The following is a 16224-nucleotide window of genomic DNA, read 5'->3' on the forward strand; positions in this document are numbered from 1 at the left end:
GGTGGGTGATGACTTATGGGAACATTTGTTTGTCGCTCCCATCTGCAAAACTAATAAGCAACAGTGATCTGCTCTATCCACCCACACCGCTGCCCGGGTCGGTTAGGAATGAGCAGCATTTACAGATGGAATGGGCCACCTACGTGTCCACACCGAGGACAAGCTTCAAACTGCTGGCTGTCCCCGTGGAGAAGCAAGTGACAACTGCAACAACAGCTGAATCCGAGGAGTGCTGGAAACAGAGCAAGTGCTATGGGAGCAGAGTCTGGAGAAGGAAGCCATCCTCCTGTCGCCATCACTCAAACCTTCAGATTGCAGCTCCGCTCAGCCACCAAGGAAACTGGTGCAAGCAAGGAGATGGCAACGCAACTACTACATCGCCTTCATTGTAAGCTAGGAACAGAGCTGCCTACAAGGGTCTACGTCACAGTGGGATGTCACTGCCAGGCCATAAGTCATGGTTACTTACAGGTGTTGTCAAAATAGATTAAAAAATGGCCTGCTATATTTAGCAGTGTGAGATATATCTATATATCTCTTTGCAAAAAGACATTAACTGGTGCCAATTTTTACGTGACTGGTACAATTTGCAGCAAAAGCCATATTTTTTGATATACGGATTTTGCAGCAAAAAGGTAATGGAGGAAAACATTGGTCACACACACATGAAGTGGCCCTCTCCATTGTGTAACTGACAGGTGCACGACACATCCGGCCGACTTTCAGATATTCATCAGCTGTTGGGCTTTAATGCAGCACTAAATACATGTAAAAAATTATAAATGACCCCATGGAGTCTATGTTACAGTAAAAACAAAGAAAACGCAGATAAGCACGTCACTTTCTGTACAGACTCAGGTATGGGGGGGGGGGGGGGGGGGGGGGGGAAATCACTGAACAGATGTTCTGCCAACTCAATGGGCAAGTGGGAATTATTCCAGCCTCTTATGTCACAAGCGCTACATTTTCATGAGCCAGCTTAAGTATACATCTTAACAAGCATAGCCTTGTTGGGGTGGCCCACCCCCCCAAGATCTAGCCTTACACATTATGTATTAACCATTGACAGTTGTTCGCCCAGAAACAGGAGAATACTCAGCTGTGTACACGAGGTTATACCAGCACGTTCTCAACCTTCATGGAAAGAGATGGTAAGGAAAGGCGGCACTACAGAGCATTGGCACTACAGCACAAATGCACAATACGACAGCTGTAAAAAACAGACACCAATGCCGGTCATTTCTTCTGTGCTTAACCCCTTAAAGATTCAGCCAATTTTTTCCTCTCCTTCCAAGAGCCATAACCTTTTGATACCATATGGGATGGGGGTGAGGGGAGGACATGTGTTTTTGCTGCAGGTAAAAACCTACCTCTCTTGGCAGTAAAGATTCTGCTTTAAAAAAAAAAAAAAAGCTGAGCTTTTATAGTCTCATGTGCATGCTGATTAAGTTTTGTGAGCCCCAAAAAACAATGATGCAATTTATGTTTTGCTGGGTTTTTGGTGCTAAAACCTGATACCCATTGTTTTCTATGGGTAAAAAAAAAAAAAAAAAAAAAAACACTGAAAGAAGTGACATGCTGTAGTTTGCAAAAAGACAGCAGTTTTCCTATTCAGTCAAGAAAAAAAAATGTGCATGAGATTTCTGAAATCTCAGCTTTTTGCTGGTGCTGTAAAAAGCAGCTTAACATTTGCATAAAAAATGCAGCAGAAACTTTATGTGTGAACATAGTTTTTCACTCACTGCTTTTAGGCTAAAAATCAGGCGTGGACATGAGCTGGAGCACAAGTGCAATGGGTTGGTGCACGTTCACACTGTGGCCATTAAACACAACCTAGGCTATAAATAAGATACACTGCAGTAAGTAAATGTCAATAGTCCATGTAAATAACAGGGTACTTAGGTGACCCTACTGATCAAAATGTATAAAAGCCATCCCACCGCAACAAGAAAACACTATTTTGATCTAAAAGGGTAAGTACCCCATGTTATTTACATGTACTATTGCCATTTACTTACTGTGGCGTATTAGCTCATTATGGTCTTATCCTAGGTTAGGTTTTGATTAATGATGTCAACTTAGGTTAAATATTATTACAGACTTGGCAAAACAAGTTTAGTCTTTTGTGGGTTGGAAGAAGGGTTGATGGGGGGGGGGGGGGCTCACGGCATATAGGAAAGTATTCTGACATGACTCTTGGGCATGGAGGGCTATGGCTACAGGTCGTATACAACAGTGACAATCCCAGTGTCAAGCCGTGTCAAAGCAGCCTAAATCCAGAGTTACATTTTGGGGTGGTATTCATTGGAAGTGTGGTATTACAGGTGTTACTGATAGCTACAGAAAGGGGATGTACAGAATGACAGATTGCACAAGAAGCTGGTGGTGCAATGGTTACAGCGACTGCTGGCCACTTCTGTGACCATTACCATCATAAAATCAATGGAAAATATAAAAAGGCTCACGTGACAGTTTTATGGGTCGAGTGTATGGAATAAACCTTATATCACCACATCTGCAGTCGGCAGGTCACAGAGCCAGTCAGAAGGTGCTGATGTAGTACAACATGATTATCCTACATCACCCAAGGAAATTTTCCAAAAAAAAAAAAAAAAAAAAAAAAAAAAAACTTAAAGAAAAATAAAATCCAAACTGAGCAGCAAAGCCCTAAGACATGATGTGCGACTCTTCTGCAGATCACAGAAACCACCACCCTCCATCTGTGATCACAGTTATATTGTTTATTACAATAGTCATTTTTAGATGACGGTCTCATCTCCTTGTGGCGGCTCTTGGGAAGAGAGGCAGTCAATAATTCAACCACCAGGACCTATAAGTATTTGTGGTTAGAGGATGCGAATCGAGCAACACAAAAAGGTGGTTTTACTAAAATTATAATGATTCTGAATCAGATCAGTCAGTAACAGAACAGTGGACAAAATTGCGCTAGTAATGCGCCCACACCGACTGGTGTCACCATCTAGAGAAAGACCAAAGGGCCCAGCCACAGACAAACATGGAGAATTGGGATGAGCCTACGGCACCGCTCACTCCTCAAAAACAGGACAGATCAAACTCATCAACACAAGTCTATGGCCCCATGGAAGACTCTGGGCAGCACACTGGTGGCATCTCCAGGGCTGCCCGTTTTTCACCAGTTGGTTGCTATGAGAAGCTTGGAGGCTTTTTCCATATTTTTCCTAGCAACCCGTCTGGAGAAACCCCTGATGAAACACTGATGAGCGAAACCAACTCCGATACAAGTTACTTTCTCCACGTACAAGATGATATAAAAAATCTACTACGTGCATGAGTTTCCTAGCTTGAGATATGTTAAGTTATGCCAAAGAAAAGAGGTTTTTACAAGTCCCACCATACACACTAGATGTCTGTAGGGTGAACGATTGTTTGGCCAGCCGCCATCTTGCCCGGCTGTTCTCTACACAGGAGCTCTGTGTTCTTTATGAAACACGCTACCAGAAGTAACTGCTGCTGCCTTAAAGAGGTTGTCCACTACTTTAGCATTGACGACCCATCCTTAGGAGAGGTCATCAATGTGATCAATTGGGGTCCGAAACCTAGCATTCCAGATGTGTAGTACCCTGGTGCGGCCACTATCAGAAGATGGAGCAGCTCTGAAACCAGGCAGCTCCAGCTGGCAGATGCCAGCAACGATAACAGCTAATCGACGTGGGTTGTCGGACCCCAACCGATCAGACATTGATGACCTACCCCAAGGCCAACGGCCAGTCTGAGGACAGAGTTGTGATACCCATCCGAGTTATATGGCTGCCTGACTCTCCTCTTTAGTCTAATGTGTATGAAAAGGGGTACTTGAGAGCGAGAGGAAAAGGGTGGAGGGAACATCACTTTCTACACTGATAAGCAAGCTAAAAAGCCCAAAGAGTTGTCTTTGATCATTTCAGAAGCAAGTTACCTTTACCAAAAATTGCCCATGCAGACAAAATGAATTTTCAGAGCCAGCAAGACAAGTCAGAATTTGCCTTGCCTCACGCACACATGGAGTAAGGAAGGACCAACCACATTTCTAGGTCAAATGAGAACCACCACCATATTTACATTACAATGGGATGCAATAAATTCACAGTACATTGGGGGATATTGGGAGAAAAATTGTGATAGTCGCTCTGGATCCCCCAGGGCCCAGAATTAATTCTACTTTAGAAATCAGGGATGAAGCACAAAGAAGAGCTTTGATTATGATTTTGTTTACTCTGCGATCTTCTTGAATTATTAACAAACACATTATGCAGCACTGTTCTCCTCGGAGCTCACAAAAAGCCCACTGTTATATACCACTTGGCAGGAATTCATTCAGGCAATGGGTGCTGCTACTTTAAGGATTAAAAAGCTCTAAAAGCCACCATTCATCAAATCAATCTTTCACATCCCCGCAGCCAATGAATGTTTCCTGGACCGTACAGATGTGCCATGTGCCAAGTGCCGGGGAGCTTGAGGTGACCTCTTAAAGGAGAACATTCTCAACAAGACTGCAGAAAAACAAGGCCTTTCACAAGTCGCAGGATGCTAATCTTAATCTGATATAGCTCGAGCTGCAGTAAAAATATAAAACACATACAAGTATTAACTTCAAGAAGCAATTAACACTAAAGCGCTAGTCCGTGCCACCCTCCTCGGTGCCAATTGCAATTCAGCAAATCACTGATCAGGAGTGGTCACCATGAACCCTGCCCCATCACTGGCAACAACTACAACCAGCCCATCTCGATAATGGAATGTCCAAACTGCAGATGTGTGTGGAATCACCATTCCCATGAAGGCCTGATTTATAGCATTTTATACATCAGGCTTAAATGGAACTCCTTTAGTGGAAATTGGGCAAAATTAGGAGACCAACCCCTACTAATCAACTTGGCGCATCTGCAGCCTCTAAGGACAGGACCATTTTTCCATATGGAACAGCTTAAGTCATACAGCAAATTTGACTTTACTTGACATTAAGCAGCCATATTAGGAGTTGGACTAAAGGTGTCCAGACAAATTATATAAGGGTCGGCTGAACTTATGTCTGAGGGGTGAGGGGGGGCCTCACCCCAAACAAATGTTGAGGGAAGAGAAGGCACCAGCCATTGAAATTTCAACAGGCGATCTCTCAAAACACAGGAGCAATCATGCAGAGCCAGGCAATTGTGTATAGAAGAGAGATGGGTCGGTCTGTACGATCATTCACCGGCATATGCTTGCATAAAAAAGGCTATTAAAACCAACTGAAGGTCGTTCAATAGCCTGTTTAACCATAGTATGTATAACCATAGTCTGTATAATGTACATAGTGTGCATAGGCTGATATTGTTCAACAGTGCAGGTCCCGTTTACACAGGACGATGCGCTGCCGAGAACAAGGATTTTTGTGCAGCACAAAAGATCATTTCACCCGGCGAACAAGAGTTTTGCTCCTTAGTTGGTGAGGCAGCCTGCTTACACTGCAAGATTGTGAACTGAGTGCTCTGAAACACCTTAGTCACACTCAACATGGCTGCCTAAACATACTCCAAATTGGATAATGTCCAATCGCTGAAGGCGATAGGGGGACTGCAGAAGAAAACATATGGTAAAGGTTTTTAAAAACTACTTGTTTTGTTTTCAGATACCAGTTACCTTATGAGATGGGAGATCTAATGAGGATTTTCTCGTTAAAGATTCTGCAAAAAAAAAAAAAAAAAAAACACACTGCTGGTATGAAGCAATTTTTCACTAGATACACTGGACCACACAGAGCCTTTATGGCAGCACGCAGGGGCTGTGCAGATGCCTAGACTCCATGAAGATATGGCATTATTTGCTAAATATTTCCTAACCACGGAGGGGGGAAAGAGCCCAAACTGTTGCAACACACAACATTTCACCATACAGGATATGGTACTTTGAGGAAGTCAGGAGTCACATGGGATCCTGCTTCCCTCAGATAATGGGATGTGAGGCACATGAGCAGGAGAGGAAGGGTTATGTTGACAGACAAAGGGCTTGAAGGGATCCTTGTGCAATTTCTTCACTTCCCATGACTTCGGTTTTACCACTGCAAAATGGACAGGAGCACAATGAAAGCTTCCAAGGAAAAAACCTATAGGAATCTGCTCTGCCACTGGCATATGAGACAAAAGGGCCATTTATATACACTGCAAACAAATTCATAAAAATCTCCAATGCCAACATAGGTCATAGCTAAAACTCGAGCAATACCAGAGTGGAGGATGCGCAGCCCATTTATAAGATGGCCTCTAAGGTGGGAGCAGAGATGACCACAACTTTATCCTTACTTTCCCTAGTTTTGATAAAATGTTGCTGAATGTTTGCAGCCTCCAAGTAATTAGACTGCTAAAGTAGATAGCTACACAGATGGGCGAGCCCTCTCACCCGACTGTCCCAAATATAAGGACGTACGTGTTTTCAAAGCGGAGTGGAGAAAGCTGCAACCAAGCAGTTGATGGCAGCGCAACGCCGGGATAACCAAAGGCTCTGCCAGAATCATAACATCACCCCAATTTCTAACCACCGAAATCCTTATGTCCCTGACATGAATTGTCGGGAGGACCCCCATACACACGAGATGGACCCCTGAAATCAGCAGATTCTGCACTACTTATGCATATAGTGACTTTAATTGAGAGATTGGATGTCTACTAGTTGATAGAACTGATCTAGAAGCAGCCATATTTGTAATGCTAGGGACCACCACTATAGTCTACCTCTCCCACCATTACAATAGCTGGTGAGGCACAATAGATCACATTTAAGAAAAAATAAAAAGAATAATATTCTTCGCCCACAGAACTTGACAAGTAACTACACACTCCGCTTTACTGAAAGAAGCAGTGATGAAAGATTTAGTCAGCTTATTACTTCATAAGATAACATCTCCTCACAGGCATCTGACAAGGGGGCGTCAGAGGAGGACAAGCCCAGAAACCAAAGCATCTAACAAGCTTCACAGGTTCAGGGTTACAAAACAGACATGGGAGAACACGCATGACAAAAGCTCCAGAATAAATTATAATATCGCTGCACGTATGACAGGAATATTCCACAATACATATGGCTGCTTTTTTTTAAAACCAGTTCTACCAAGTTATACCAAAATTCCATCATTAAATGCTGAAATAGAGCAATTATATATGAGCGATATCCAAGAAAGAAGGCCTCATTTATTAATCTTATGACAGGCACCATGTTGTGTAACCCATAGCAACCACCAGGCCCTTCTGGTTGCTATGGGCAATACACAGTGTATAATGGCGCAGACGTCCTCCTCAGTACATATAATGGTGACCACATGTACAGACAACACTAATTTCAGGTTACCCATACATGTGTTAGTATCTATTACCAGCGGAGAATGAACGCCGCATGTTTCCTTCACAAAAGGGCAACGCACAAAACACCCACTGTAACCAGTACTGAAATGAGGCGTCTGCACACATCTGACCCAAATAAATGGTGAGAATAACAGTGACAGGGGACATTGTTATTTACAAGTGAAACTTGTAAATGAGGCGACAATGACACCATGAGGGCCCGAGTCATAAAGGCACAACAAGTCGCAATACCTGACCTTTTTAACTGCCTTGAAGAACCAAGTATGTGATAAAATGGAGAAAAGCAAAAAAAAAAAAAAAAAAACCCCACACTGATGTGCAATAGTTAAAATACCACAGGCACAAAATATATAAAACAGGGCTATAATGCAGCCATTAATCAGCAGGCCTTGGACTCCTGCACAGCTAGGGGAATGCATTGATCTCCTGTACACCAGGACCTCTCAAGGTTGAAGATAACGCCATATTTTTTGGACCGTAGCGTATTAAGGCAAGTGACGGAGTAGGGAGGGGGACATGTTCTGTTTTTTTGCAAAAGGTCATTGGAAGTGCACTTGAAAAGCTTGTAGAAGCCTGGGAACTGTGACTGAATGGAAAGAACGAAAGCACAGGCCGGCAGGATTGTCAACATGTCGACAAGTCTTACTGAGCAGGATCCAAAAGAAACGGGGCTTAAATAGTCGCTCTATGAGCACAGAAAACTGCCGCAATAGTCATGGCAGATCATGGAAGTCACCTGACAAGAGATTCATTACACTTTTCTGAGCATGTAACGAATGTTAAGTCCAAGGCCTCAGATGTTTGTACCAGGTACATGTTCTGTCCGTGTTAGGCTACGTTCACACATCGTGGTTTCTCCAACATTCAATTTCTGCAGCAAAACCTGATGTCTTGCCAGGAGGTTGTTGAGGATTTTTGTTGCTTTATTTAGTACAGTTTTTTTTTGTTTGTTTTTTTAACTGCCCTTTTGTCTCTGCTATGCATGTACATAAAGTTCAGTGAAGAAAACAAAAAAAAAAAAAAAAAAAAAAAAAAAACTTGTTTAGGCACAGGAACCGCTGAAAACTTGACAACTGCGTTTTCGGTGCGTTTTTTTTTTTCTCTACCCATTACTTCCAATAGGTGAAAAATGCTGAAAGAAATGACATGCTCCATTTTGCAAAAACACATGCAAAGCATAAAAAACATGAGAAAAAAAACAAACACGTGTGCATGAGATTTCTGGAATCTCAGACTTTGCTGGTACTGTAAAATGCAGCTGAAAATTTGCATTAAATAAAATGCTGAAAAAGCCATGATGTGTGAACATAGCCTTAAGAAGAACACATACAGATTATGGGCCATATAACTGTTCACAAGTCTGTAAATTAGATACTGCACTGATGACATCCTAGTACTGTCTGGTAAAAAAAAAAAGCCTTTATCAGGGTTTTTTGGGTAGGCGAGAAAAAATAAAAAACCTCATGTAGAAATGGAGTCAACCAGACAATGATTAAAGTCTGAGCCAGTACACTGCTGAAAAACAAAGCCTAATCCTTAGCGATCAATGAGGCCAGAATTCTCATTTGCAGGGCTTGGTTTATTTTTTGTTTTGTTTCTTTATGTCATTTTTGATTGCCTTGTGGTGTTAGTTTCTACTAAAAACTTAATAGCACAAAAACACAAACAGTGTCCGCCAAGTCAAAAATGGTCTCCATTTTTTCATTTGTCAGGTTTTACAAGTATTTAGTGCAAAAAGTTGCAATATTTAAGCCAAAATAGCTGGCATATGTAAAAATACTCGGGGGGTGGGGAGTAAAGTAGGACTGGAGTATTGATGAACCCACAAAGTCTGGATAACACACACTACAGCTTTTGCAATTTTTTTTTTGCTTACAGAAAAAGACCAGGTCAGTTTTAAGGGGGAAACCACATCAGCATGTGGATAGGGCCTAAGGGGGAACAGGATTCCTGCTTTCTAAATGGAAGAGGACAAAAAAAAAAAAAAAAAAAAAAAAAAGGGATTCCCACCTCTAACCCATCAGTTAAGGGCTATCTTAAGATATTCTGCCTAAATGTTTATGCTCCAACTCAAGGTACCCAGTCGGGCATCTTAAACTTTTACTGTGGCTCAAGTGACAGAGCTAGTTGACTCCTGATCTTTTTATCTTTGGCTTATAGAATTATGTTTTTTAAATTATTCCATCTTTCCTGAAGTAGAAGCCAGTTAGTAAGAAGAATACACAGAGTACAAAGCTGCAGTGTAAAGCATGGGGGAGAAAGAACAACATAGACCTCTCGATACTGGAGATGGATTGAGGTTTGAAGATTCCCAGCGATGGGTCAGAGCAGGAAAGTCGTCAACACTGAAGAAACCGTCAGGCAAGCATTCTACTTGTGTGACTATTTGCTTTATCGGCTATGAGAGGAACCATAAAGGTTAGCTGCATGCATCTCATTAGGGCCACAAGAAGTTATGGGCAGCACCATTTACCTCCTTAGCTGCACCCTTCAAATATAATTTTGCAATAAAGCTTGTTTATTTGCACCTGGGTTTCTAAATGCCCCAGAGTCCTATTTCCATGCCAGTACCGACAGTGAGCCAACAGATTCCTCTGACTTCTCTATTCTAACAGCTGGGTGTTGCCCGTCGTGCCAATGATTTAACCAACAGCCCTTCCCAAATCCACATGATTTTCCATACAGCAGACAGACACGTTTGTGTACGCAATGGAGGCCAATACCCGCAGCATGTATACATCCGACAATCTGCGTTATTCACTAGGACATCATATGAACGTTCAATATAAAAACACAATATTAAGCACCAGCCTGTTCTAATGAAGTCATGCAAGCGAGGGAAGACCTGGGGAAAAAAATAATAAAAAAAAAATAAAAAAAAATAATAATATCACAGGGCCCTGATGCCAATCACTGCACCTAATCTCAGGCCAATTATTCAGATCACCAAATATAAGCACAGCCCCTTATATTACTGAATGTTGGATGGCAAAGGAAATTGGCTTAGCCGACAGCCACTGTACAACGCTCACAAGCAAGGGGTTCACCAAAATCTACATCGGCACAAGGCAAATAGCCCAAAATATAGGAGGACCCCCCACCCCCACCATTATTTGGGGGGTAAGCAGCTCATACAAATGCTATCCAACTGATCTGGTGATAAATCCCAAGGACAAGGTCTGCAGTCGCCAGCAGATCGGCCGCCCAGAGCGTCATCTGAGACGCACATTGGCCCTGCCACACAGACATTACCATTCTGCCTTTCTTATATCTAAACGACAACTGGTGCAGACTCCTGTGTGTACAAGCACTTACCACCCCACCATGTGTCTACACCCACAGTGCAGATAACCAGGTCTAATCCACCCTCTAAGCAAACTGCTCTCCTGCTTACACATGAAGCCAGTTTAAGAAGAAAAAAAAGCCATTGATTTTATCTCCGCTCACATAAACATGACAGGAATCTACACTATGTATGGGTTTGCCCTTGGTTACAATGCGCGAGAATGTAGCCGACGCCATCTGGACTTTCGCATTACAAAATAGGAAAGGGGACAACAACATTTTTCCAGGAACGTAGGCAACAGTCAGAAAACGCTCGCAAAAGGCAAACAGCGATGTAAAGGGGGAACCATCCATCAAATATGACAAATACCCTGTCATTTCACAAGCCAGAGCTCAATTTACAGATTTTGGGTACAAAATACATATCCCCAAAGTCAGTAAGAATAAGGCCTTATTCTGAGGTCTGGTTGTCACATACATGTCCTGTCCAGAGACATCGCCATTCTTTTGCGAACTATTTCTCCAGTCACATTCAATCAATGCACACAAATGTCACATCGGTGTCATCTCTGTTCAATTAGCAAGTGGTGTATAACTCGTTTTCCTTTCTTATGGGAAGGGGGGGGGGTGGACAGGTGGAAAATTGAACAGTGACATTTTACTTTTAAAAAAAAAAAATATTCAGATCCAGCACAGGTGAAATATGGTCCAGTTTTTCGTGTATGCAAAAAGATACACAAGTCTGAACGAAGGCCTTGTAGTTGTGGGGAAATCCATAACAACCAACTTCCAAATGATATCAGCACAGCTATATCTGTATTTATTTTACTCACCAAGGTCACGTTCACACGCTCAGTATTTGTGAGTCAAAACCAGGAGTGGGTGATAAATACAGAAGTGGTGACGTGTTTCTATTATACTTTTCCTCTGATTGTTCCACTCCTGGTTTTGGCTTACAAATACTGAGGTAAAATACTGACCAAATACTGAACGTGGCCTGACACTGCATTGAATAAGAAGATTTGTACCCGTTTATTTTTTTAACGTGTGAAAGTGGCCTTATACAGTGCCATCATAATCCAAATTCCCCATCAGTATGACTGGGAATCGAGATTAAAAAAAACAAACTCCTTGCAAACTACAGAAGCCCAATGCAGCAACACTGCAGTGCTAACCACTGAGCTGTGCATTTCTGTAGTGGTCTGAATGCATAATATATAGTAAAATAAAATAAAAGGGTACATAGCGCAAATGCATGCTAGACAGCAGTTCTGCAGAACTTAAAATCTGAACCATAGGCCTCTTTCAATGCAGGAAGGGGGTGGGTCTATCCAATTTGGACAAGTGTCATGCACATATCCAGTACTGAAATCTGCAGCGGATTTTCTGTATGCAGATCTGTAGCATTTCCGTGCCGTGTTACTACGCCTAATCTATACAAAACTGTGCCCAAGTGTGAAATCAGAAGCATGACAAAACCGTATGGAGCACAGGCCCAGTCCCCCCCATCTGCCTGTGAGGGGAAAAAAAATAGCTTCTAATCTCCAGAATGGGCCTTCGAGCCTGGCCTGCACGCCTGTCTCCAGTAGATTGCATCTTTTTCTTATTTATTGCCCCTTGGCTTTATTTTTACAATGAATTCCTAGCTTAAAAAGCAATCAGCCAAAACTCCCTCCCAGTGCGCTCGGCTGTCATCCCCCATCGCCTGCGTGCAGAGTCAAGCACAGACAAAATCTCTGCGTCAATGCCAACTAAAGAGGTGGGTTCCTCGCAGAAACCACAAATGTACCTCACGACTACAAGAATGTGCCAGAAGAGAAAAAGAACAAACACCCAGAGCAGAAAAATGTAAGAAAATGGAGCGCAACTAAAGAGGCCCCTCTAGGTGGCGGACAGGGGCAACCGGCCGATCAGAAAGGTCTTGGTCAAAAGATCTAAAATTGGCATCAGACATAAATCAAATACCAAGTGATCAACCTCCATTAGATATGAGGGGCAGTGTAGCCACCAATTAGATCGCAGTAATGATCAGCCGCATCACATAGCGTCCATTTTCTCAGCAGGACAATAATCCAGCCTTACAGAAATAGAGCACTGTCGCTTTAAATCTGCCGCCTGCCCAGCTTTGTCAAGTCTCCTCTATTTAACAAGCTCTGAAAGCACTAGAAGAGCCGCCTTTGTTTGGTTTCCTTTCGAGGGGGTGACGGAAAACTGAAAAGACACAAACATGAAAATGAGAACAAACTAGAAGACGCCTGACGGCTATCCGAGATGCGCAACCGCCATACGTGACACAGACCCCCGACTCCCAGCACAGACTTCTGTATTGTCCCCAGCACATTGGCATTATACACCAATTATCTGAATATGTCGCTCCACCATACCATGCAAATATGACCAGTGCCCCAATAAACTGGCATGCAGGTCTGGGCAGTGGCCGATCACATGCCTGGAGCGGTGGCCAGAGTTGCCTGTGCCAATAATAAGATGCTATGGGCTGGAACAATACAAATACAGGGCTAAGAAGCGATGTGGCGGAGGAGGAGGGGGACATGAAAGGTGGGTATTGTTTTCACTCCACTCCCTCGTCCTGACAAGAAACAGCTCCATTCTCAGCTTGGCTGGCACAATGCAGCACGGCCCAGGGGTGTGTGATCCAGCCCTCACCACCCCCTCTCCCCGGGCTCTTCACACACACACACAATCCTGCCGTGCAGCACAGCCCACCGGGAGGTGTGACTTCTCTCTCCCAGACACCCAAATCTTAAAAGACACCTCCAGGCAATTAGTCAGGAACAGTCCTGAGACAAGAAGACAACCTTGATTTAAAGGGACCACTAACCCCGAGGTACAAAGCTCAGCTGATGCCAACAGAATGGCGCTGTCTGTCAGGTGGCGCAGCGATCAAGAACGCAGCTACTTCAAGGACTGTCAAAAATTCCAAGCCAGGCATCAAATGGCTGATAACAGGGAACAATAGACTGTACAGCAAACAGACAACAGATTTAGCGTCTCTAAACAAAGACAAAAAAAAAAATTGACAGAGGAGGGGAGGCTTTCATATTACACTGCTATAATACACACAAGAGATGTCATGTCAGGGATTATACCATTCCCAGTCACACCCCACCGGTTATTCTGCCACCTCTCTGGTGGCCCCTGACAGCCTTTGTTTACTTGTCCTACATGATGTCACATGCATTCACATGACAGCTGCAGCCAATCACTGAGCTAAGCACTAATGCTTGCCTGTATAGCACAGAACCATTGAGGCCAGTGATTGGCTGCAGCAGTCACATGGATGTATAAGACACCTAGAACAACTAAATAAACAAAGACTGACAGGGAGCACTGGCGCTTTAAAAGTGCAGTTACTTTTATTTTAGCCTCTTGCCTGCTGTTAGGGTGCAGATATTAGACCCCGGACAGAAAACCCAGGACTGAGACATGCAAACGCCAAGCTGAGCATATATGAATACACGACAGGCTGTGCCTAGGACTGACTCATGCCAGACAAACACCAGGACTGGTACATGTACCCACAGCACCAGGCTGTACAATACACAGTAGTGACATAGAAGAGCACTTACTAATTACACATTAGTGACATCCCCACACCAGACGGTACCCGGCAGTGACAGATATACATACACATAGCAGGACCAGCCTGCCCCCAACAGTCACATACACACACCAGGACCAGTCTGTACCCGGGAGTGACATACATGTACACCGGTCTATTCAGCAGTGACATGCACATGCCATCATGTGCCCAGCAGTGAAAATATACATATACACCAGCCAGCATCCAGTAGTGTCATAGACACACCTGGACCAGCTATACCCAGCACAAACAATATACCCCCTCCCAGCAGCAGCATGCCTCCCCCCGGCAGTGACATACATACACATATACACCCCCTGCCCCCGGCAGAGACAGCAGAGGCCGGAGCCCCCCACAAAGGCCCCCGGCCGGTAGGTCCTGCAGCCCCGGCCGCAGAGCATTGTGTGCAGCCCCTCCTCGCCGGCTCCGCCGTCACATTCCTGCCTTTGTTCTCCGCGGAGGTCGGGGCTCCGGTGCTGCCTTGTGTGATCGCGGGCCGGGACTCACCCACTTGCAGGACATTGTCCACGCAGCCGCCCTCCAGGAGCGCGATCCCCCGGCGGAAGGGGAGTCTGTTCTCATCGCTGCCGTCCGCTCCGCCTGTCACCGCCGCTGCCACCGCAGCTACAGCCGCTGTCGCCGCCACGGAGGCCGCCCCTGTGGACGCCGTGCCCCCCGCGGCTGTGCTCGCCCCCCCGGAGGAGACCCCGTCCTCTCCGCCAGTGTTAAAGGACGAGTACATGCAGATCTCCCTCTCGCTGCGGGGGAAGGACCAGTAGACGATGCGGCGCTGCACGGGCTCCGGGATCCTCTCGAAGCGCTCCTCCACCCTCTGGAAGGGCCACTTCTCCGCCACCTTGCGGGCCGCGATGTCTAGCAGGGACTCCGGGTTCTGTGTCTTTCCGGAGTGACCGTGAGCTGAGCTGCTTGCCCCGCATTGGGCCCCTCCACCAGCCGCCCGCTGGCCCGGCCTGCAAGCCGAGCCGAAGCCTGGTCTGCAGCAGAGCCGTTTTGCGGGAGGCTGCTGACCGCGCTCCGCCATGATCGCACCGCTTCTGAGCAGCCAGCGGAAGTGGCCGCACGTTATAAACTGGGGGGAGGAAGGGCGAGTTTGGTATTCAACATAGCGGAGCAAAAAACACGCCCCTCAGTCACATAGCCACGCCCAGTATCACATAACCACGCCTTTGAACCGCCCGCAACACCCACTTTCTCTAGTAGACACGCCTATTTCTCACACTTGTCACGCCCACCTAGAATTGAAAATAAGATTAAATATCGTGACGTCACTGGAAATGGGCGTGTCCATACATCCACCTCCCTTTAGGAAACATAAATAGAGGAGTGGAGGCTGTATTGGAATTGGAGCACGAGTGGGCGGCGGAAGGTGTGACACTGGGAGGGCTGTCCTTTGAAGTTCTCCACGGCCTTTGATGTCGGACGTGACCGGGATATCGCGCCTCCTGACGGGAAAACCAGGAGGACTCTGCGGAAGGGGATGTGGGCGTGACCGACGAGGGATCAGGGATGTGGGCGTGGCCGACTGAACCTTGTGACCTCGGCTGGCGAGGAGCCCCGGCGGTGGAGGCGGCTGGTGACGTCACGGCCCCTTTCAAAACAAAAGAAATGTGGCAGAGTCAGGAAGTGGAAGAGAGAGAGACAGAGCGAGCGCTGACAGGGGGCGGGGCGAGCGGCGGCCACACCCCCGGGCGGCGGTAACCCTGTGTGTGCCGGGAGCTGTCAGCAGCCGCCGCTGGAGCCCGGGCCGCACGTCACGTGATGGGATACAGCTCTACAGCTGTGCACCGGCCCGAGGAGATGGGTATAGCCGGTATCTATGGCGAGTGTGCCAGAGCAGGAAGCCTGGAGGGGATGGAGCCGCTCTACAAATCGCACGGGTCCGATGGCTGCCTCTATTGTGCAGACACTGAAGTTTAATTTATCATGTCAATCAGACTGCTGAGTGCCAACTGGGCGTGC

The 16224-nt window shown here is 45.5% G+C and overlaps 1 protein-coding gene across 1 annotated transcript in view; it reads right to left on the minus strand.

The window, feature by feature from the left end:
• Positions 1 to 15341, minus strand: part of ZSWIM6 (zinc finger SWIM-type containing 6) — a 112752-nt gene extending 97411 nt beyond the window's left edge. The window contains exon 1 of the mRNA XM_073680260.1: positions 14752 to 15341. Within this exon, the coding sequence (XP_073536361.1) occupies positions 14752 to 15286 (535 nt within the window). The 5' untranslated portion in view covers positions 15287 to 15341. The remainder of the gene's footprint in view (positions 1 to 14751) is intronic.
• Positions 15342 to 16224: the final 883 nt, after the last annotated feature.

The sequence above is a fragment of the Phyllobates terribilis genome, unplaced genomic scaffold (genome assembly GCF_046119375.1).
Source record: "Phyllobates terribilis strain yellow unplaced genomic scaffold, ASM4611937v1 Scaffold_1__5_contigs__length_1240528914, whole genome shotgun sequence".
NCBI classification, from domain to species: domain Eukaryota; kingdom Metazoa; phylum Chordata; class Amphibia; order Anura; family Dendrobatidae; genus Phyllobates; species Phyllobates terribilis.